Genomic DNA, 24,993 nt, shown 5'->3' with positions numbered 1-24,993 from the left:
TGGTCAGTATTCTTTTTATTTTTCTTTTTTTCCTTTCTATGGTAAACCCAAGCAAAGAACTGTGAAAAACTAATTAGATCTGGATTATTGTTATTATCACTGAAAACCAGAGTAGGGTGATAAAAGTCAGAATCGCGGTTGGTGTGTTTGTGCATGTGTGATGCATACTTGTGGGTGCATGTGCTTGTTATAGGCATGTAGAAATGTTGTCCATAAGGACATGCAGTCCTTAAGAAAACATTGCTTTATCATCATCTTAAATCCAGGGAGATTCCTATTCAGATTATTTGGGTTTAAGCAGCCTTGCAGTGCATTACTGAGCTTTAATGATGCTGACCTGTGCTACTAAATGTGAGTTTTATTCTCAGTGGACAACCTTGAATTACTTTCAACACAAAGTTTGCAGTACCACAGAAGCTTTGTTCTGGGCTGTGTTCACTGGCAGTGCGTTGATTCTGTTCACAGAATGTACCAATTACCAGTTTTGCACAAGTCTGCTCTCAGCCTGGGTCTGTCAATATGTGGGTCAGGTGACAGATTTCTAACAAAAAAGGGCAGGTGTTTTACAGTGTGTGACACCATGTGAAACATTAAGTTCAATACAATGCATTAAAAAGGTCTATAATGAGGCCAAATATATACACACACACATATATATAATATTTTAACCAGGTTATAGACAAAAGCAGAACAGTATAGCGCTGATACGTATAATCCTAGCTTATATTATTGGCATTTTTCACTGCCAATATTATTAATTTATTTAATTTTTATAATCTATCGATTCTTCTTGGTATAGCATCATCCCAAATAAAGCGAATTAGGAAACTTGGAAGCTTTCATCACCAGCTTACTTCTTCAAAAATTATTCAGATCAATGAATTACCGAGTGCTTGATCTCACTGTAGAGAAAATAGGTTGATGCTTGAATATACCTTCAGGATGGATGAGCAAGTGTCCATCTTGTGTCCTTTCTCACCCCATCTGCATTACACAGCAGCAATAAGAACAAGTCCAGTGACCACTGGAATAAGGTTTTTTTGGGAAAGTATCTGTGGTACCTCATTGTCATTTAAGTGCAAGTTGTTGAGATTGAAGCAGGAATCATCATGTGATGTCCATTCTCTGAATCAGGAATCATCGTGTGATTTCCATTCTCTGCATTAAACAGAGATTAGATAGTCATCATAGTGTTTTCTGGTGTTGGATCACAGATCCTGTGACAGAAGATGGGAAACTTAATTTTTCCATTTAATGCTGTCAAAGGAGCGCTTGAGAAGATCGGAGTGTTGGTTATGTGATATAATTATGGATGTCTGTAAATGTGTAATGGTGGAAAAATTATTTACCTTTTTTAGGTCAGCATCTCTATTTTTAAAATAGAATAATGTGTTATTGACCCTTCTGCTGGCCAGTTGCAGTTTTCCAACATTTTCTGTCCTGAGAAATCAGTAACATAAATTAGAAGTTTGGTACAAATGCATTATGCATATAGCATATGGTGAAGGCTTTTTTTACATGTGTATATTGAAAAGAGGGAGCCTCAGACAGCTTTTTGCTGATCTTCTCTTCAATCTTCCAAGCCAGCAACTGATTCTCTGCAACTTACTCTGCCTTCAAACAGGAAAACTAAAATATGGACCAAATTACCTTTTTGCCGTGTATAGAACTGCTATTACTATAGGTCTTCAAAATTATTTGTTTTGGAACCAAATGATATATTCAGGATCTCTTCTGAAGCCTTGAACTTCTTTGTGTGCTAAGGAAGCAAAACCTATACCAGTGCCATCTGGAGAACGCCCTCATGATTCTTGCTTGCCTTACATAACACTGTTGAAATCAGGATGCATAATTAAAAATATCTGTCTGTACCTGCAAATTACTATTATTTTACTATTATGCTTAATAACCACTATAAGTGGATACTTCAAAGTAATGTGCAACTAATTTATTTTTTTAAAGCCAGACATCTTATTAACTTTGCCAATAACTAAACGTTCACATTTCTTCAGTGAATTCAGCTGAAAGATGTAATTTTTTTTGTTGTTTTAAGGTGAATAATTGCTTCCTTTCCTTTTGTAGGAAATTGGCCTACTGATATGAAGTGGTCATAAAGAGGAAATTGGTTTTAGCTGAGCAGTTGCAAGCAAGAAATATGGCCTGGGGCTTAACATGGAATCACAGGCCTTTCAGGCAGTGGGTGACCTTTATTTTGGTTTTGGGTTTTTGAGACAGATTGATCAGCCTTAACACTCTGGAACAGAAGTCTTTAAGAACGGAATTTTTGAGGTGCTAGATTCCTCTAAACTTATAATTTCATCTTATTCACGGAATATAAAGTTATCTTCATAGTATAGAAACGTATTGAAGCTCAGTTTTATACCATCTAGCAAGACAGAACTTCTGGAGTGGGAATTCTGCTCATTGCAGATTTTTCTCCACACATAGAAATCTTGAGAATGACAATGAAAGTGGAAAAAATCAAATGGTCCTTTTGTCAAATGGTGTCCCAATGTACAGAGGTTACAATAATAATGAGTAACAATTGCTATATTTGTTTTAACTACACACCTATCCTACTGTGTACTTACCCAGTGTGGTCTCTAAGGGACAACATTTAAACATGAACTCCGGGAGTTGTAGTGAGTCAGAAGTGTTAAATTCTTAGTGGCTAGCTCTGTTTTGGAAGCAAGGCACAGTGAAACAGCATGGAAGGAGAAACCCTTGTCTGGATGCCATTTCCAGGGAGTGCTGTGCCTGTCTGAGAGACCCATATTTTCAGAGCTGTCCCCACATACTGGTTATCTGGGGAAAGAATGAACTTTGCAGTGGAGAGGCAGCAAAGAGTACTCTATGATTTTCTAACAAGAGTTTCACTTGCCCCCAGAAAAGGATTTTTGGACTAAAGCAGCCAGCAGGTGTTATTTCCTGAAAGTTCAGAAGCATTTTTATTTTCATATATACCAGTATTCATATTTTACCAGACATAATGATTTAAGTGTTCACATTCTGAGCATAATCACAGATGAAAAGAGCCAGTGGTCCGTCATAAGAAGGTGGGGCTTTTTTCCATTATTAAAACATTTGTGACTTTTTAGAGGGATGCGTGTAGTATCTCACGTAGAAGGGGGCCTTTTCTTGTGTTTAAGTAGCCCTTGAAATTGTGCTACTGTAAAATGCTTGATGTTGTATTAATATGTGCAAAGTCTCCTTTAACTGTTACAGTTTACAGGACTAAATGAGGTTTAATACTCTGCAGTGCACTGTGGAGGAGAGACGGAGCATCTCTTGATGTTTCATGTTTTGGAAATGGTTACAATTACCAGGTAGAATGATTGCAAACAAACAAATGGGTAACTGACAACCTTGGGTGACAAATTATCAGTGTTCAGGCCATTAGAAAACATCTATTGTCTCAGAGAACTATAATAATCTACAACAGGGTTTAACCAGGAAGGGTGACATTTTAAGATATCTTAAAGTGAATTATTGATCACCTCTTTAGGGTAACTGACATATCTCTGAAAGCTTCAGGCCATGCAGTTACTTCAGGTTTCTAATAATAGCAAAGAACATGAACAGCTCTTGAGCTCGCACAAGTCGTAGATCCAGAGATTTCCTCCTGCTCCAGGATATGCTTGTGACAGAGTACTTATATTAGGAAGGGGAAGTTCTGCTCACAGGCAAGTCTGTGAGCACACAAAACCTAACAGAGGGGACAAAGACTGTGGTGCGCTGAAAGCTGCAGTGTTGCCTTTCACTTTGGACCCAGTTCTTTTGGTCTACTGAAACCTGCACCAGCAACACTGAATTCAAGGACCTGAGGTAGTCTGCACTGAGCTCACAATCAGTTTTGTTGTTAATGTTCTCTGAAACTTGTGGCTTTGGTCAGAAAACTTATTTGAAAGTCACAGACTTAGAACCAGTTTATGGAAAATAAATTTCCTTCTCTCAGAATTCATGTAAAAAGATATAAAAATAGTGTGCTGCCTTTTTTTTTTTTGTTTATAGCACAGACTTTTAAGATTCTTCAGCTGTCTCAGACAGTCAAGCACATATGCAGCTACTCTTTATTCTTGTGAGTTAATCTGTGCTTACTATTGGGGAGAATTAGACTTGTGATCTACTGGATCCTTTTGAATTTTGAACTTTGGAATATGTTATTTTCTAGAAATCTCCTCTGAGGCTGTAGTTTAGCTAATGTCACAGAATATCTTGACAGCCCAGATATATAGTAATCAACCATATGTGTTCAGGTGCTAAATAATTCACATACACTCACTTTTGCCCTAGTCCATCAGGTCACCTCAAGCTTCTAGATTCCTGTCAGTCACACATACCTAATTTCTCTCTAAGCTTCAGGGCTTTCTCCTTCCACCTGTGTCACAGTTTCCAAATACATCCCTCCCTGTCCTTTTAGTGCTGTCAGTGTATGAGATGGAAAACGAAGTATGTCATTTACCAGTCTTGCTCTGTAGCTCAAGCCTTGTCCCTGTGATTGTTTAGTTTGAATGTGCTCTACTATTTGTAAAGTCTCCCAAAGTGGCAGTGTGACAGCTAAGCATGCAGCAACTTTTTTGTAATAAAAATGCAGGGTAGAACGTATACACTACTCAACTGTAATGTTAGTTGGGGTTTAAAAAAGGGTATGATCTGCTGAGAGTCAAGATGAATATGATTGTGACTCTGTCTAGAAGTAGCAAATTCAAAGCACGATATTATAGCAAGTCACAATGGAGTGCTGTGTGCTATTTCCTTCATTAAATGCACACTTCTCATTATGGTAACACTATAAAATATTCTCAAGGCTTGAGATATTATACAAGTCCTCTAGCATGCATTGAAGCAGCATGATAGCTGTCAGAGGTCAGGAGCTCCAATCCTCAGAGTATAGTATGGGCAGAAGACTTCAGTTGTGAGCAAAACCAGCAGACAGAGCCATATGTGGCACAATTAGTGCTGCACTCAGGAAACTGGCAACCGTAAACTGGTTTTGTAACAGGTTATGTCTCATAGTCATTTTTGTAGGAGCAACGCAGTTGGGTTCAGAGGCATAATCTGAAATCACCTACTCTCAAACTCATCCCCTAATCCCCAGATACTTATTTGGTTTTCTTCTCTACGTATAACAGTCACATTAATACACTGAGGTAAGGAACACAGGTGTTTGTGTTCCTTACACAGTGCCCAGATACAGTGGAGGTCAGTGCTTAGGTGTAAGAGGCATACTTCAAAGGCTTAATGCATGAGGATGTTTTACTTAAATTACCCCTTCCGTTTCATTCATCTAATTCATCTTTCACTTATTGCGACTATGTGATAAAAGAGATAGTAGCACTCCAGATGGGATTATTGCAGAACATCTGTAATGTATCTAGCTCAGCAAGATCCTGCTCCTCAAATGGTGCTATTGCTACATCTCTTTATAGCAATCTAAAGCAGAATTAGTGTGAATTAATTCACATGTCAATTTACATATTTAAATTGAATCCAACCATTTTATCGACACAAGTTGCTCAGGAATGTTAGCTTTAGGCCAGAACTGTACTACAGGTAACTAGAAAAAATTGCTAGTGTGATCACCTTTTTGTGAACAAGCTTTCAATATTTGAATTCACTAACATTCAAAATATTAGGAGAAGGTTTCTTTACCCAAGCAAATAAAAGAATGGGGTTTGGTGGCTTTTTGTGTGTTTGGATTTTTTGGAAAACACAAATTTTCTTTCAAATTCTGTTGGGGAAGAGAGAATAAGGAATCGTAATTCATCACTGTTGGATTATACTGTTCTCTTTTTTTTTGTTTATTGTATGAAAGTTTTATCAGGAAAAGATTAACAGTTTTGTTTTTTTTTTTCTCATGGATGCGTTGCGCTTAATGTGAAACCATTTTGTCTTCCCTTCACAAAGGACCTGAAAGTTTCATTAGTTTAGTCCAGCCTAAAATGGAGTCACCTTTCTGATTTTTCTGTATCCTTGGCCAGATATCATTTCTGTCCTCTGGTTCACCTTTGAGCAACCAAATATTTTAGATCAGTATACATGTAATCAAACAAGCTGTAGCCTGGTTTCCTAACCTGTGCCCAACCCAGCCATCATTTGCATTTCTAGGGATACTAAGAAAAATAATGCCTAGCATGGGCTGAGCTACCTCCATGGGGCAGGAGGAGGCATTAAGGGCAACAAATCCATGGGTCTGGAGAAAGGGCTGTGTTTGAATGGGAACAGGTTAATCAGCAGAATGTGTCAAATAAGGCAAGATCACAGAATCATTAGGTTGGAAGGGTCCTCATTGGATCATTTGTCCAATACCCCTGCTCAAGCAGAGTCAGCTGGAGCAAGCTGCACAGGACAGAGTCTGGTCAAGTTTTGAATATCTTGGCAGATATTCAAACCTACTCCACAACCTTCCAAGGCAACCTCTGCCTGTGTCTGACTGCCTTCACTGTACTTCTTTTTTTTCTTGTGTTAAGGTGGAATTTAACGCATGTTAATTTGTGCTGTCTGCCTCATGTCCTGTCAGTGAGCACTGAGAACATTCTGATTCCCTTGTCTTCATTATTTCCCATAAGATACGTGTACACATTGATAAGATTCCCCCTGAGCTTTTCTTTCTCCAGACTGAGCTGTCCCAGCTCAGTCTCTCCTCATATAAAACATGCTTTAGTGCTTTGATCTCTCAGTGAAGCGTCACAGAGATGAAGTCCCTTCAGAAAGTGTCAGAGGATGGTACAGATGTTTTCCATTCTGTTCTTTTAGTAAAGGAAGCAGCAGAGAGGTGGTGGATACAAACTGATTTCTGCTTCATGACTAGTGTGTATTGCCATTGCAGAGGGCTTTCTGAGGCCTGCTATAGTCTTAGTTGATGTGAAGCAGGAAGGAACTATGGTGGCGATTTGGCTTTGCCTCCTACAACCTAGTGTAAGATTAGAGATTCATCAATTAAAATTTCAGACCAAAACATTCTAAACACTCTTAGAGTTCCTAAAGAACATGCTGACTTGAAAATAGCAAGCAAATCTGTCCAACTTACATTCTACCATTCAGTATACTTAGTTTATCTCGCTATATTCCTCTGTTCTACAGCATGAGGATGACCAAAGACAGTTCGGTGTAAATCAGCTGTTAGAAGCTACCTGTGCCTGGAGACTGACTCGGTAAGAACACTGGTATTTAATTTCTATTTGTAATGGTTCCTGTTTGTAGTGAGCCTCCTGGTCCCAGAGGACAATTCCAAGACCTGCTGGTAACAGAAATGGCACCAAAGAGAAAGAAAATCGGTGTAAATGTTTTAGACTCTTATTTCCAGACCTTCTAATTGCTTAGCAAAAATCAATAATAATTTATAGATCTGTGTAGTTTTTCCCTGTTCTCTTCCTTTTGATGTCGTAGAAGGTTTTATTAGAGTTTTCATGTTTCCTAAAGATTCCAAGGATTGAAGGACTCATCATTTTCACATGTGCATTGCCCTTAGAGAACTTTTAAGAGTAAATACTGTAAAAATAACAGGTTTGCTCTTCATTATTCCTGGTTTTCACAGTTGAGTGATATTTTATTTTGGTTTACTTTTTTAATATTTGGTTTACTTTTTTGTCTAGTTATGACAAGCTTTTAACTTAGCACTCAAAGTGCATCTGACTCTAAAGCTAACCTACCATGGACAAGCACTAAATGAGATAGATTCCTCATTCAACTTTCATTATGCTCCATTTCATGCACTTAGCTAAAGAAGCTGTTAACAGGTTTTTGTGATGTTTTTCATCAGTATTATATAGTGCCTTGCCAAGAACGGTCAATGCCACACCTGTCATTTAGCAGATGGAGGAAAACAGAGAGGTGGTGACTTGTTCAAGGTGAATATCTGGTCCTTACTGAGGACCCATCTGGTTTCCTAGGAGCATGGCTCAAATTTCCATTTTGATCTTGCTATAAAGAGATTAAACCAATCGTACAACCTATGCACACATTTCTTATTGACTGTTTTATTTCTTGCAATGTAAAGCTTGTGGCCTTTTCCACTGCAAAGAGAGTCTTCAAAGGGGATATGTAATAAAAGATGAGCTGGAAATTGACTGTGGTCCACAAAATTTCCTCTGATGCTGTAGGGCAATAAATACTTTCTCTGTTCAACCACAAGTTCAGTAAATATTGAAAAAGTAAAAGCTTGAACTCTATTTGATTATTGTTTCCTGCTTGTTCCATGGATCATTGACAGGTAGGAGAAAACATTTTCCAGCAGAGATGACCCAGAAAAATCAGTGATCGAACCCTGTGTTCTCAATTGTATTTCTAACTTATCTGAAGAAAAACAGGGAAATAGCTAGGTGACAAAATTTTGCTAGCCATAATGTGCACTGGAGCTGCTTGTGATGACTTGCAGAAGGATTTTACAGTGCTGAGTTGAGTGTGTGATAAAGTGGCAGATGAAATTTTGAGAAGATAAATCTGTAGATGGGAGGAAACAGCCTTAAATTCACAGATGAAATCATAGGCTCTGAGTTGCCTTTCACGACCAGGAGTGAGTTCTTGGGGTTATAATAAATAGTTCTGAGTGTCAGCTTGGTGCACAGCAGCTGCAAAAAAGATAAAACAAATGTTGGAAATTATTATGAAAAAAATGAAAAATGAAAAAAAAAATATTAGGCCACAGTATCAGTGTAGGGTGTTCATTTATCTTGAATATGGCCGACAGTTCTGCTTCCACCATTTCAAATATGATGTAATAGAACTTGAAAAAGTGAAGGGCAGCAAGGATGCTCTTGAGTAATGAAATGCCTTCCATATGAGAAACAAATAAATAACAATATTCTTCATCCTGATGAAGGGATAATAGAAGATGGGTAATTTTATAGATGACAAGTCTATGAAATCGAGGAACACAGAGAATGTCTGCAGAAAAGTATCATTTATTGTATTTTACTGGGCAGGATAAAGGGAGCATGAATGAAAGCAGCAGATTCAAAACAGACAAGAGTAGGTATTGCTTTGTATAAGACCTAATTAAGTAATGTCTGGACACAGCCTGGCTTGCCCAGGACTGTGTCCAGATGATTTCTGAATATGTCCAAGGAGGGGTACTTCACAACCTCCCTGGGCAACTTGTGCTAAGTGCTCAGTCATCCTCAATACCTCTTGTGTTAAAGTTTGTGCCCCATTGACTCTTGTCCTGTCACCTGGCAACTGAGGAGAGCCTGGTTTCATTGTCTTTGCACCCTCCCTTCAGGTGTTTATATACATCAATAATAACCCCCACGCCTTTCTCTTCTCTAAAATAAACAGTCCCAGGTCTCAGTCTTTCACTATAGAAGAGCCACTCCAGTCCCTTAATCATCTTAGTGGACATTTGTTGGGCTCTCTCTGGTACGTCCATGTCTGTCTTGTACTGAGGAGCCTGAAACTGGACATAGCACTCCAGATGTGGCTCACCAGTGTTTAGTAGGAGGAGAAGGGTCATCTCCCTCAATCTGCTGATAACACTTTTGATGCAGCCCAGGATACCTGTAGCCATCTTTAGTCTTTTTTGCTGCAAGGTCACATTGCTGGTTCATGTTCAGCTTTCTGTCCAAGAGGACTGCCAGGTCCTTTTCTGCAAAGCTGCTTTCTGGATAGTCAGTCCCCAGCACGTACAGGTGCATGGGGTTATTACTCCCCAGGTGCAGGACTTTGCATTTCCTTTTGCTGAACTTCATGAGGTTCCTGTTAGTCCATTTCTCCCGACTGTCAAGGTCTCTCTGAAATATCAGTACAAACCATTGGTGTATCAGATACTCTTTCCAGTTTTATATCGTCAGCAGACTTGCTGAGGGTAGACTCTACTGAGCCATCCAAATCATTAAGATGTTGAACAGTAAGGGATCTAGGACTGAACCTTGAGGTACACCACTAGCTACCAGCCTCCAACTAGAATTTGTGTCACCCATCACTACCTTCTGGGTCTGGCCATTCAGAAAGTTTTCAAATCTACCTCACTGTCTGTTCATTCAGCCCATAGGTTATTGGCTTCTGCATGAGGCTGTTATAAGTGACAATGTCAAAATCTATGATTATCATAATGGAAGGTCAAGCACAACTTTCCCTTGGTGAATCCATTCTGACTACTCTGTATCACCTTCTTATAGTTCACATGCCTGGAAACGGTTCTCAGGATTAGTACTCCATCAGCCTCCTGCGGTTCAAGATGAAGCTAATTAGCCAGTAGCTCTCTGGGTCTTTCTTCTTGAAGATGGGAGTCACATTTGCCTTCCTCCATTCTTCAGCCGTTCTTCCAATCTTCATGTTTGTCCAAAGATTATCAAGAGGGGCCTCACAATGACAGCTCCCTCAGCATTTGTGGGTGCATTCCATCAGAGAACACAGACTTAAGTAGGTCCAGTTTAAGTATTCTCTAGCCTCATCCTCATCCATTTCCTAGTTTATTCCAGGGACTGCTCCCCGTAGGCCATGTTCATGAGTGGGCACCACACTAGACTCCTTGCACGCATATGAAGTCTTCTAGGGTTGTGCTTAAGGCTTGCTCCAGAAAGTGCAATACATACTTTCCATGTTATGGTATGAAAATACCACCATGGTGGACTGCCTTATGTTATGTTGGGCGTTTTGAACTGACCCCCTCCTTTCTAATGAATAAATAACCTACATGTCTTAGTCACAGTCGTAGGGAGCCTGGAGGGCACCAGGGAACCTGGCTTGGTACCACACAGGGTGCACAGCTGATTCTAGCTGTGGCTACTTCAAGTGTTGTGAACACAAGCCTTCACGCAGTCCTTAACTTAGGGATCAAAAACCTACTCCTTAGAGCAAACTTCTTCAGCAGTGTTCACATGTTCTTTTTCCCCTTTAGAGGCAACTAGTTTCAGTTGAAACTACTGACACAATTATGTTGGCAAGGCTTTGAAGCACCACCAAAACTATAAGATGAACCATACAGTGAAGAAAAGCCCTTATTCTTCTAAGCATGACACCTTGTAGTACTTTTTTGTGAGTAGGCCAGTCAATATTATACCTAGTCATAACAGCTCTTTCTAATATAACATTCAACAACATTGTTCTGTTTATTCTGCACTGGCATATATCTTTCCAACATAATTCCTCAATTCTAGATCTGGCTAGGGTTGTAATAGAGGTGGAGTAGATGGATGCAGTGGTATGACGATGCAGTAGAATGGAAACAGAACAGAAACAGCCTGTGCAAACCTGCCTGGTGCCTAGGAAGGCCAGCAGATTACTTTCACATATTGTTGTGTCGTCACAGCTGTGAGTATTTAGATTAGCTAAATAAAATAATGCTCAGGGTTGCCTGCAGGTACTGTAGTTATATTTCTGATCATAGCACACAAACTTTTGTGTTTTAGAAAATGTATTGATTGAGATGCTCAGTTTGCTTATATCTAGCAGAAAGGAAACGAGCTGTTTGAGCTGGCTTGAGATGAAGTAAAAAGAATGAAGTGGAACCTTACCTCTGGTATAATCGGGTTTGCTCTCACATTCTAATGTGAAAAAGTAAAACCAGCAGCCCCTATATTTCTTGATGCACTGATTTCATAGCTTGAAAACCAAACACAGTGTAAATCAATGACTGCATCAGAGCTACAGTCCATTGGCCCATAATCTCTGACACTGAGGTGCCAGAACTATAACATGATGACTAGCCTGATCTCTGCAGTTAGGCACGGCTTTAGGCAACATGGTGATGAACAGCATTTTAGAAAGGAAAACTGACATTGCTCTGTGGTAGGTGCTACTGCCAGGAAACTGAAAAATGAATGCTGTAAGGATTTGCTATATATATGATCTTCCTCCTATATAGACCAGCTGGGTTCTAAGAGTGACTGTTTCAAGTTGTTTATACTTTTTTTTCTTTTCAAAATAATTGTAACATATTGCCACACTAAAAGATTCAAAACTTTCCTCAATGTCAAAGAAATCCTGAATGTTCATGGGCTGGTTAGCATTGCCATGTTTATACAAAGCTATTAAAGCTGTAGAAGTATGATGTATGCCCGTGTGATAACATATGGATATTGTTAATTATCTAGTAGTCAAAGATTGAGGATAGCATTAGTAGAGGTATTTTGATCATTGTTATAAGATGCTGGATTTGTTTCCTATTAATTATGTAAAATTATGGCTACTTTATTCACAGAATTCTTTAGGGTAGAATAAACTGATGGAAAATACACAATTTTTTTTAACCTAGTATTATATTATTATATTGACCTCACTTGGAGTATTGTGTGCAGTTCTGGTGTCCTCAACTTAAAAAGGACATGGAACTGTTAGAACAAGTCCAGAGAAGGGCCATGAGGATGATCAGGGGACTGGAGCACCTCCCATACGAAGATAGGCTGAGAAAGTTGGGGCTGTTCAGCCTGGAGAAGAGAAGGCTGCGTGGAGACCTCATAGCAGCCTTCCAGTATCTGAAGGGGGCCTACAAGGACGCTGGGGAGGGACTCTTCATTAGGGACTGTAGTGATAGGACAAGGGGTAATGGGTTAAAACTTAAACAGGGGAAGTTTAGATTGGCTATAAAGAGGAAGTTCTTTAAGGGTGGTGAGGTTGCCCAAAAAAGTGGTAAATGCTCCATCCCTGGCAGTGTTCAAGGCCAGGCTGGACGAAGCCTTGGGTGACATGGTTTAGAGTGAGGTGTCCCTGCCCAGGGAAGGGCAGTTGGAACTTGATGATCTTAAGGTCCTTTCCAGCCCTAACTATTCTATGATTCTATAACTTTATTCTGAAGCCTGCATTTAGACCAAGCATGCTAATAAACATACTTACCTGTATGCATCAAGGTAGCAAAGCAAGCTCATATGTCCAGAACTACTTTTGAGCTGGGTAATGCTATGAAAAAGATGTTATGCATGAAGTCTTGGTCAAAGCAGAGAAGCAGCTTGTATTAGCTGTGATTTAACAGGATTACAGGAGGAATTGCCAGGCAGCTACTCAACACATAAACTGCCTGGCTAGATAAGGCTAGTTCAGATTTGAACTAAAAAGCTGTAAAGGCAAAACCATGTGTAGGAGGAGGTGAATAGTAGGCATTTATGGGGAAATGCACTCTAGTATTAGCACAAGAAAGGCCACCTAACATTTCTTTATTCTGTATTATGATTTCAGTGCAATGACTCTTTCCTCTTCTTTCCATACAATATATATAATCAGAGTCTAACCATGTACCATAAAAACTGCACTTTGGACTGTAGTTGCAAATTTAATGTTTGGTTGCTCAGTTAGTCAAACTAAGATACAATTTCTCTGTAAACAATAGTCCATTTCCTCTGAAGCAAAGGTGACTTTCACCTACCAGACTGCAAGGAGGGGGAGAAAAATTCCTTCTAAGTCTTCCAAAGAAAGATCCCTAATAGAAAGGGTCAGTGTGAAATAGAAGAGGGGAAAAAATGTCAAGAATAAAGTGATAGAGTAAAATAAACAAACTCTGCAGAAAGGGTGTAAATAGCGATTTCCACTTTTTCATAAAACGCACACAGGAATCCTGACTACCACCAAGGACCGTCAAGGCAATAGTATGTCCATTTTACAAATCAGTAGGCTAGGAAGGGTGTGGAAGTGGGAATTAAGGTTTCTCTGCCCCTTCCTGAAGATTTGACCTTGCAGAGAAGGCTGTCAAAGGAAAAGGAAGGTGTATTCCTGTGTGTAACAACCTTAGCCATGGTCTCGTAGGCACCTATTTGTTCCAGCTGACAAACAACAGCTAGAATTTCACTGTACTTGAAACATAGAAAATTACACAAATGCTTCTTAAAAGCAAAACTCTGATTCTGCTTATCTGTTGGGGATAGCACTTGGAGCTTGCAGTGCTAAAATGATGAGGTTTACAGCTGAAGCATCAGTCCAGGAGTTCAGTGTAGTGAGGTGTATGCTCTAGTTCATCATCCTAATTAATTTAACCTTTGCTAGGGCACAGTAATTTGCCTGTGCAGACTTTATGGTAGCTTCTGTAGCATAACAAAGCATGGGACTATGGAGTCATGTACGCCTGTCTACAGAACTAAAACAGATTCACAGCTTAGCTAATACTGCAGAAAAAGCAGTTATTAAGACAGTGTGCACATGTAAACTTGTGAAATGTAAGCAAATTAAGTTTAATAAATTACGAAGCATTGGTTTCCCTGTTTAGAATACACAGTTTTATAATTGTGACAGTATGGGCTCTTGAAATGTAGTTTTCCCAGATGTTTTCCAGATGGTTTGCTTGATTCCCTGCAGCTTTAGTTTGTGAAGTGATTGAGAAAAAAGGCATTGTAGCATGTACTTAAGTTCATCCTTCTTCAAAGTAATATTTAAGCACTTGCTTAACCTTGAAGAGTAAAATAGATGGGATGTGGAGTTCAATAGACACTGAAATAGAAGATCACATACTGGAGTACTTTTACCTGGGAAACTTGTATCCTCCAGGTATGAGTAGAAAGTTTTTACATCTGTCCTTTGTAGCAAATGTCTACCAAAAAAACCATGGAGATCCAGGCTCAATTACTTGACGTTCACATAAGCACTTGTCTGCATTTTATGCCAACATAAAATCAAAGTGTTCCAAATATATGGTGAGGGGTGGGGGAGAAATCTGGTCTCTTTATCCAGTTGTTATTAAGTTGATGTTGGTTTCTTTTTCTGATTTCCAGACAGAACCTTCTATCAGTTATTATGAAATATAATGGTCAAGTGGGATGTCTATTGCAAGATGAGGTATTTCTTCTTAGTTTGTTATACCAGAAAAGCATAAACTTCTACATTAAAGGTGTCTAATTATTAATCTGTCTCAAATGCAATTAAGGAAGACTTTTAATTAAGGTTGTTTCACCTGACTTTGAAAGGATATAAATTCTCTTAGTCAAACTTGTATTGAGATTAAGAAGAAGGTGCTACAAATTTAAAATCTCAAAGGTGATTGTTTCTAAGTGTCACGGAACCTGTAAATAAAACAAGATTTTTGGGTTGGCAGTATAATATTTGGATTTAGTGGAGGTATAAGATGGTATCTGCATCTGCAAAATTTGTCCCTGATTTTACAAAACCACAAGCCAAGTGTTTACATATTTTGGATATATACTGAAGAATGCAGTAGTCTGCAGGATTAGGTTTTGGCAGCAAAGCTCATAAGACTTTTATTTTAATGTAGTGAGCTGCTAATTGAATGTTACATTATTGAAGGAAAAATCTCTTAGAAAATCATCTCTGCTAAGTAATGTTTTAAGAACAAATGTCTTAAAGGACAAATGAGTATTTGAACGACAGCTTGGAAGAAACCAAATGGCTATTTGATCTGAGTTTCAGATTGTCATGCTAACTGACTTTCTAGGGTTTGGAACTGGAAAGAAAATGAAGGACATTAGTAAAAGCAAAGAATACTGATGTAGTTTGGAGATATTCCAGTGTTTCCCTTCCGGAGTTATAACTTACTATGCTGAAAAATGTATTTCTTTGTAATATAAGTTAAGACATACATTTCTTACTTTGTTTCAGAAATCTGTCACATGAATTCAAGTCCAGATTTTAATCTTTCTGGCTATTCTTGTTCTATTCGATTTTGAATGCTCAGAAAAAATACACGTACATACAAGTATGTATACATACACACATAAACAGATTTGTACATAATGTACATACACAAATACATAAATATATATGAATACCTACGTAAATAAATATATGTAGATAAAAATTCTCTACATTTTCATATAAATCTTTGGCACTTTTCTTCTGCAAAATGCATACAAATTTAAAAGCTGTTGAGCTGTGCCTACCTACTGTGCAGGTATTCACTGGCGTTTTCATTTGTAAGCAACTTCTCAAAGAGGACTATTTAATGTGTAGCATGTAATGCAGTCATAACCATTTGGAAAACTGAGGTCCCCGAGCTCAAATGCGCATATATATTTCTTTACTGAAGTACACCCCTCAGTGTAGTTACTCACATTCACTTGAAACTTTAGGGCCTAAAGTAAGAAGATTCCAAATTCAAAGAAAGCTATAATCTCAACATTAATGAGGCATTACAACCCACCTTCTGTAAATGATGCTTTGTAGATATTCCTCAGACCTATAATGAAGCCCTCTTAAATTTGATTTTGCTAAAGATTTTTACCTTGAGTAAGCAATTACTTGAGATCATTAAGTTTTTATAAAGGAAAGACAGGACATTTTTCAAATATTCGTGCTATGCAACAAATATGCGTGTGTTACTCTAGAGCTAAGTTTCTCAGTAGTTTGGGTTTTTTTTCAACAGTGTCTTCTCAGGCAAACTCAGTATAAGTTTGTGTGAACTGCTTTAAAGAGTAGGATTGCAAATTAACGACGTAGATCAGATCACCATGCAGATGTTTTCAGAGGCGTCACAATTAATGGAGCTTTTTCAAACCTGTAATAATTAAAACTAGTGTTAGTGCTTTCCCTTAATAAGTGGCTTGAAAAAACAACAGAAGCTCTAATGTAATGCATTTTGGTCATAAATACATGCCTAAAGAAAGCAAAAGTTGAGAATCCTTGATTTGTTATTTGAATCTTTGTTTACGTATTTTCTCTAATGTTTCATTAGATTCCTTTAGACAGGTTAAATTTGAGGTCTTTATAATTGTTCCAGGGTTACACAGGAATAATTATGTTGATTTGCAAAGACAGCACTCACATCACTGTAAGGGTTGTTACCTGTCTGACTCACCACAGTTGACACTTAGCACACTCTGAACTTTAAGCCACTGGGAGTTACTCACATATACTATGTTAAATGCGCATATATCTGCTTGAGTTCTGTACTCAGATAGAACTTCAGTTGTAGTTAGACAGACCTTGAGATTCTCTGTTTAAAAAAAAAAAAAAATCAATATTTTTTTTTGCCCATTTATCTACCCACTTCCAAATTTACTTGTTCAAGGATGTCTGTTGAAAATCCTTGGAGAAACCAGTTCTTCTGACTTATGTGACAAGCCCACTATCATTAGTAATGATCACTAAATGTAAAAATCATTTTATGATGGATAATGCCTCTATAAAATGAAAATTAAAAACAAAAAAATCAGGCTGTTTGGCACACGGTGGGGGTGGGATTGGTGTTGCTGGAGTTAAATGTAGAGAGTGTTCCCAGGGAATGTGTGCAGACAGAGAACTAGCCATTTTGATTGCCCTGATAATCAGTTGGCATGCACTTCATTTTGACTCTGTTCAGAATGTACTATTAATGTAGAGAGAAAACTTTGTAAATTTTTAATACAGAGTGCAGAAGTTCTAGAATGAAATAGCATTTTTTAATCATCTAAATAATTTAAACACCAAAATATCCTTCAAAGGTTCTGTTGGTATTTAAGTATGTGGAGGGAAAAAAAACATATACAAAATGTTGACTATAATTCTTTGGTACTTTCAGAAATGTAAAACTTCTGTTAGAAATGAATGTCTGTCTTTCCTTCTTTGGGGCAAAAATCAAAAAAATCAATGTCATATGTCTACATGTGGAAAACTCTTTATATGATAATATCCAAAAAGAGAAATAGTGAGAAAGAGGTCATCTTTCGTAGTACACACTATTACACTTTTTTTTTTTTGCATGCTTACTCTTCTTGATCTGCAGTGTTCTCCTTAGAAGCAGCTGCCATATAAACCAAATCTATGGTATAGTAGCTTCTATAAAATATTAAGTACCTTGGTAATTTAACTCTAAATGGAATAGTATATTTTACAGAAAGAAATACATTCCTCAAGGTATCCAACTGTCTTTGGAGAACAACACATATACGTAAGTACGAGAGTATATAAACTGCTGGGAGGGGTTTTTTGGTTTGTGTTTGGGTTAGGTTGGTTGGGTTTGGTTGGTTGGTTTTGGGAGGTTTTGGTTGGTTGGTTGTTCTGGGGTTGGTTTGTTTTTTTGTTTTTCCTGTCTGGCAGTAGAGCTGTTTCTCTACTTAAGAATTACTCCTGTGTATGTCTATTGCTTCATGTGCTGCTCAGAAATTTGTCTACATGAACATGTCTTTATAGACATAAAATCCATTGGTTTAATAAACATAGCTACTTGTGAAGGCAAAAAATGCTAATTTAGAATTATACTTAATTTATAATTCAATAAATATATATCATATACTTAATTTATAATTACAAACTATATACAGTAATTAAAAAATTATGTAGGTATATTGCATATATATGCATTTTTTCAACAACTGAACAATAAAACAGCATGTATAATGCTTTGGTTTTGTCAGTGTTATACATGGTAAGAAAAGCCATGCCATTTTTGCAGGTTTCTACTTCTCCTGGCAATGTGTGTGTGTATAGAGAATAAATCCAGCAGGAGTTCAATTTAAAAATCTTATGTGGAAGGAAAGAAATAGGAAAAAAAGGAAATGGACTCCTTGTAAACTGTCAGAATGGTGAATCAACTTCAGAGCAAGTTCTGAAGTTCTCAAGAGATTACAGTCAACCAGAGCCTTTTTCTCTTTAGAATTTCCAGTATGAAAAAGTGTTGCTGTCTTTAATTACTAACAAAACCCCAACAACCTATATTTAAAATATTTCAGAATATTTTATGTAATTCATTCCCACTTTAGTTCTGCTCAAGGCAGATAATGTGGAATTAGTAACCTCAATCTATTTTTGTATTTATTTGTATTAATGATAGGTTGTAACCTTCTCAGTACAGCCTGCATATAGACCTTAAGCTTGAAAATAGAAAGCTCATCTTGGTGCAGCTTTTCTTTTTCAGGCATGATATAGATAAGTTACAGAAATGGTTTTATCAGTAGACATGCTGTAACATGCTAAAATGAACATTTATCAGTACAGAAACATGGAAAATATTTATAGAAGAGTTTCTACGTGTTCAGAGAATATTTTAAGGTTTAATGAAGTGATATAACTATGCAGGAAACATATGAATTTTAATTTATTTATTAATTTTTCTGAACATAGAGTACTTGATATTTAAAGATTGCACTTTCCTTCCTTTGGGATCCAAATTTTTCTTTTTGAATCCTCCAAAGTATTTCTGAGATTATTCATCTAGAGGGGTTTTTTCATATGGTAATATTTAAATATCTAAATTTATTATCAATAAGATTTAATAATTTGAACTATATATACATTTTGCAGAAAAGCTAGTTGCAGAAGTACTCAGTCCACAGGTGTCAGATTATGCAGCCTCCCACATAGTCACTATTTTTAGGAGGAACATGGCTGTTTGCCAGCTCTCACAGAGACGGGTAGGAGACAATATTGGGGATAAATTCACAGCACAGTATCATAAAAACCACAGTCAGTCTGTGAATCATTTAGGTTCATGTGTCCTCAGAAGTTTGCTTTTTCAGGGCTTCTACGCTCATGAAGTTAGGACAAATTGAAGTTTTGCCTCAAAATCAGTTTTAAATATCAAATTTGTCAGTTTTCAACAAGGCGCATTTTGTGGCAGATAATTGGACTTTAATGAAAACTATGCTATCCTTATGTCACTAGAGATTTCAGTGTAGCCAGACTAATGCCTGGTGTGTTTGAATTTTGGATGAGCAGATACAGTTTTCTGCGTACTCACTGGCATGAAATTTACACTAAGGTGTTTCTGATAAATGGTATATGTCTACTGTGTGCCTTCTCCCACTCCCCCCCCCACTTTTGTTTGTAATCAGCAGCATAAAGTTGATAATGTGATTGAAGTAGCTAAAGCTATCTGCAGTGTCCTCTGTTTTGTGGAAACCAAAGACATTACTGATGCAGTCAAGAAACTTCGTGCAGTGCCGTTGGTGAAAACACAGGTAAAAGACGCAAGCTGATGTCCTATTTTTCTGTTTAAAACTGGAGCTGAAATGGGTATCACTAATTTTATGGTTGATCAAAGCCATTCTGCTGTCTTACTGTGTGAATTTTCCTTCTTACTTCTTACTGTATGCACGCATTTATTTCCCCTCTGACAAGCATTAGGTAAAGGCCCTATCAAAAAAGATGTGTGACAGAGGAGCAATAGAGGACTTGTGCTGTGTTTAAGTGTAAGTGAAATGCTCCTTTGGTTGTCCTTTTTTATTCCCACAAAACACACAAATCTCTGCTTTGCCACAGCACCTGTTTACTAAATCATGCAATTTCAAAGTATTCTATTCATAAATTTAGCATATGTTGTTAACAATAAAAAAAAAGCTTCTATAAATATCATATAAATTACAATTTTTTTCAGATAGAAATGCTCTATTATTTATGTAAAGAAGGACCAGCATCATATAAACCTTATTTTAGCTGGAATACTCACTCTTAAAACACGGAGGTGGATTTTTCAGGGGTTTCTGTATAGTCATGAACTGTCACTTTGAGGGCAGTATCTGTTCTTAGTTTTGTCATCAGCCACTTTGGTATGACCTTGGACAAGTCACTCTGACCTGATTTACAGAGGTTCTGAACACCCAAAAATTCTTCTGAAATCAGCATCTCGGAAATACAGGTGCTCAGCAAATTCGAAAATCAAGCCATTAATCACTTGCATTTACTCTGGTGTAACCTTAACTCATGCTAATTCTTCTTCATCCTAATGAAATTCTCTCCATACTTTTCTAAAAAGTTCAATAAGTTACTAAGGATTTTTTTTTTTTCATTTCTTATACGGCCTCTGTCTTTTCATTCTCTCACACCAAATATTGTTTAGAAAAGCATGCCAAACTGGGTAAGGTGGTTGCTTTCTCAGACAGTTACCTACTTATAAAACTTGTATTCTTTCTCTTTATTGAGTTGTTTTGTTAGGTTGTTGGGTTTTGGGTTGTTTATTGGTTTTTTTTAGCTGTTTGCTTTAATATGTGTAAGAACACTTCTGACAGGAAAGTAAACAATGGGATAATTAGTGTTAACTGAGGTAACTAGTGAGTGCTGGTTAGAAACATGTCTAGCTAGATAAGTGGGATTTATTTTGTTTTGCCTGATACGCTGTTTGAGGTCCCAAATGTAAGACTGAGGAAAGCTAGCATAATTCTTTTTGTAACTTTTCTTGTGTTGTAGGAGTGATATATGGCAAACTACTTACATATTGTCATCCATATACACTTACTCTTGAAGGGTTCAAACCCTCAAATACTCATCTTACAGGGGCAAAATTATTTCTGAGAGGTGAAAAGACTCACAAAAAACCCAGAAAGTATGTTAGTTGAAGAGGCTGCAGTGGTGCTCAGAAAACTTCTTTTCTTAAATCTTTGCATTCTTAGTCTCTGTTTATTCCTCTTTCAGGTGAGAGGGTTAGGGTAATAGTTTCCAGCTTAAGTAAAGTACAGGGGCCAAGCAGATAAGCTCTAGAACATCAGTGTAGGTCTCTGCAAGTCTCTGTAAGTAAAACCGTGCACCATGTTTCTGGAACAGAGGGCACTAGAGATCACGGAGCAGACATTGCTGCATGGCCCTAGGCAGAACCAGCTGTGACCTTCTGTAATTATTTATATGGGTGCTGTCTGTCTGAATTTTGGCAAGTATTGTTAAGGACCAAGATGCAAGAAACAACATAGCTGTAAGGTTTTGTTGTTATTGTTGCTCAGAGCTGACCAGCTGATTCACATAAATGCCTTCTCTTGCTTCCCTTCTAGGTCATGACTCACTGTATATCTTGTTGCTATAGTATCCTCAATCTTTTCTTGTCCACTTCAGCATCAATTATTGTAAGTCACTGTTCTGGGTAAATTCCAGCAGAAATGAGTCTGTGAGCGCATGCATTTTATCTGGCATGTTGTTGATTTAAATGGAAATATCTCCATTTAAGAAAAGTTATTCCTGTATATTAGAGGGCACATACTGTAGAGAAAGAGATAAAAGAAGTAACAAAGGATTCACATGATCTGCTTTTCAGTTAAACCCCAGGCTGTCCTGAGAGGCATTAGGCAGATCAGTATTGTCCCCTTGAGAAAAGTATTTTGTCAACCCAGAATCTTTCTTAAGAGATAAACAGAGCTTGATCTAGTAAAAATATACAGAAGACAGTAACAGAACATCTTCTCCTTTAGGAAGGAATTAGAGCAAAAGAAATATGTTGGTATTATTTTGTTAGAAGATTTCTTTGGAGTTCAGAAAAATTTCGTGTATTTTCTCTTTGAGTGTTCCTGTCAGTTCTCTGAACCCAACATGTAAACTGCCTCCTATGGCTGACTTATAATTGCTGAATATCACAGTATCACAGTATGCTAGAGATTGGAAGAGACCTCAAAAGATCATCTAGTCCAATCCCCCTGCCGGAGCAGGAGCACCTAGATAATGTTACACAGGAATGTGTCCAGGAGAGTTTTGAATGTCTCCAGGGAAGGAGACTCCACAACCTCCCTGGGCAGCCTGTTCCAGTGTTCCGTCACCCTCACTGAGAAGAAGTTTCTTCTCAAGTTTAAGTGGAACCTCTTGTGTTCCAGTTTGTACCCATTACCCCTTGTCCTATCACTGTTTGCCACTGAGTAGAGCCTGGCTCCATCCTCGTGACACTCCCCCTTTATATATTTATAGACACTAATAAGGTCACCCCTCAGTCTCCTCGCCTCTAAACTATAGAGACCCAGCTCCCTCAGTCTTTCCTCATAAGGGAGAGTCCATTTTCAGGTGCATCATCTCTGAATTCCAGCAGAGAAACAGATTCGTTCCTATTAGTGTGGCCTACCCTGAGCAATCGAAAAACCCCATGTCATGCCATGAAGAATAAGATAATGGGATAAAATCCGAAGAGTACAGGTCACCTTTTTTGAGTCTAAGCTTTCTGTTGATGTTCACATTTGCTTCTGCTTGTTCCGAGTCACTGTTATGCAAGTACTGTTTTTATTTTAGATATGAAATGATTGGTACTAAGCAAAAAATTGAATTATGAACTGATCCATGTATCCTGTTGTAAAAACAACAGGAGCAAAAAGCTCTTCCCTAAGTTTTTCCAGCTTTCCATTGCTTATTCTTCAGCATGTGTCCAATTTCCAACTCCACTGTATAGTCTCCAGTATATACACGTTTTGCTGAACCAACTTCCACGTACTTCCTTGCACAGAGGAAGTACACTTTTCTTTTCCTGTTTTACTTATTTAAATTATCAGCCCTGCAGAGCAAGGAATGCATCTCCTTATCTGTATGTACAGTCTCCAGCACAGTAGAGTGCCTGTCCTGGCTGTAATCTTTAGAGGCTGAAAATATAAGTGGTGATGATAATGATGGTGTTTGCTCATCTGTAATGAGCAAAATGATACTGTTCTTGAGTATCCTCTTCTGAATGTTAAAAAGTGTCTGCCCCGATTGCATATTTTATCACTAGTCTTAAAATATTTTTCTGTCCTAATATTCACATAAGAAGCTGCTCCACATTTCTCTTGGAGACTACTGACTGACTGGATTGTTACTTATTTTTCAGAGTTTTTAAGTTATTGAGGCATTGAAATTTTCTATTAACATTTCTTTTCAGGCTTTGTTAGCTGAACTGGTTGTCTGTCCCTTGAAGCCTTCCACTAAAGGCTGTCTGTGACCTTGGGTGACACTCCTATCCCCCTTACTCTCTGCTTGGTGAATCACACCTAACTAACAGCTGACTTCAAACAAATGGAGAAAGGAAAAAAAAGTGTGTGTGTGTATGTGTGTGTGTGTATATACACACACACTTTTTTCCCCTTTTTTAAATATATTTTTCCGTTTTTTTAATATATTTCTCCCTTTTTTTGATATATATATATATATTAAAAAAAAAAATAAAAATTCCAACTGTTCCTGCATTAGCAAACCCTGTGGCTGCTGCTTCTTGGTTTTTACTTCTTTGAGAAACAAGTGCTAGGACAGTTGATTAGACTTCAGCAATCTAGAAGAAAGTCAGGTATGATTTTAAAAACAGCTTCATATTTCTCAGCAGCAACTAAGCCATAACATAAAAGAAGGAAAATATATTTCTTCAAGTTCTGTAACTCAAGTACTGTTTCATTTTATGAAAATAGAGGTTAAACATTATATGTAACTGCCTTAACTACAGAATAGTATATAAATACAGCAAATCAGATTTCATTTATCAATATTTATACAAAGACAAACTCTCCTGTCTGTATCAACATATGTAGCCAAAATTAGTACTCTGCAGTCGAATGTTTGATGGAGTACCAACTTCTCCAGACCTTTTTTGAGTTCAACTCATACTTGAAGTGTAGGGGAATTTTATGTGAATTCTGGATACTGACAAAATTATTAAATCCCACAATATTAGCGTATTTTATCATTCTGCTTGAATTGTTTCAGTTATGTTCAACAGCATAGTACCCCAAGACTTTTTGTTAGGCAGAAGAGAGACTTTTTTCATTCAAGCAGGTAACTTGCACCCCAAGTGAATGAATTGTATGAGGCTACATTACATCTCAAGTGCCTGCAGCGTTATGCATCAGGTACGAGAAAAATGCCAGAAAAAAAAAGTTCTGATTGCTTTTTTACCATGGTTTCCTGATGCTTTAGTGTACTGTGTGGTGTGGTTTTGTGTGGAATACCTTTTAATGCATCTATTTGGCAAGCTCCATGTGCACATAATGCCTTAAGGAAACTACTGCTTATCCATCCAATGTAAATTGCATAGGGTGCCAGAATATGTTTGTGTATACATATCTGTACCTGTATGCTCACATAATTTAAAAAATCTCAATGTGTTTCTATTTAATTCTGCTTTTATGAGGAAAGAAAAAAAAAAAGAAGACCAGAGAAACTTACTTCCAATCTTCTGTGTTTAATTAAACTGTACCTATTACCTCCTTACTTCCTTTTCAGTGCCAGTACTGTACATTCCTGTAACATGGTTAGAAGATGATGAAAGAAACTGGGCACCAGTGATACTGTCTTCTTAATTGATTGCATCTCTTTATAAATGTGATTCATTCAGACTCTAACCAAGATAGCCCTGGGATTTTAAAATCTGTTCAGGGGAAACTCTGGGCCTGCTTGCACAATGTTTTTCATTTCTTTCTTTCTTTTTTTTTAATCCCTTCCTTTCTTACAGCAGCTCACAGAAAGTCCTAGGAGATCAAATCCTGCCAGAACAGGCACTAA

The 24,993-nt window shown here is 37.6% G+C and overlaps 1 protein-coding gene and 1 long non-coding RNA gene across 2 annotated transcripts in view; one reads left to right on the top strand and one right to left on the bottom strand.

The window, feature by feature from the left end:
• Positions 1-24,993, top strand: part of PIK3C2G (phosphatidylinositol-4-phosphate 3-kinase catalytic subunit type 2 gamma) — a 207,892-nt gene that overhangs the window by 19,790 nt on the left and 163,109 nt on the right. Inside the window, exons 6-9 of the mRNA XM_061444643.1 lie at positions 7,084-7,154; positions 14,634-14,697; positions 17,687-17,740; positions 19,626-19,748. Coding sequence (XP_061300627.1) covers positions 7,084-7,154; positions 14,634-14,697; positions 17,687-17,740; positions 19,626-19,748 — 312 coding nt within the window. The remainder of the gene's footprint in view (positions 1-7,083; positions 7,155-14,633; positions 14,698-17,686; positions 17,741-19,625; positions 19,749-24,993) is intronic.
• Positions 7,953-12,887, bottom strand: LOC133275853 (uncharacterized). Its single transcript, XR_009745700.1, has 2 exons — positions 12,772-12,887; positions 7,953-8,570 (listed from the first exon to the last, which is right to left on the bottom strand). It is a non-coding gene; the product is annotated as an uncharacterized LOC133275853 (long non-coding RNA).

The sequence above is a fragment of the Pezoporus flaviventris genome, unplaced genomic scaffold, assembly GCF_033815535.1.
Source record: "Pezoporus flaviventris isolate CSIRO_AGI_PZ_B2104156 unplaced genomic scaffold, CSIRO_AGI_Pfla_v1 ptg000002l, whole genome shotgun sequence".
Classification (NCBI taxonomy): domain Eukaryota; kingdom Metazoa; phylum Chordata; class Aves; order Psittaciformes; family Psittacidae; genus Pezoporus; species Pezoporus flaviventris.
This window is presented reverse-complemented; position numbering and strand designations above follow the sequence as displayed.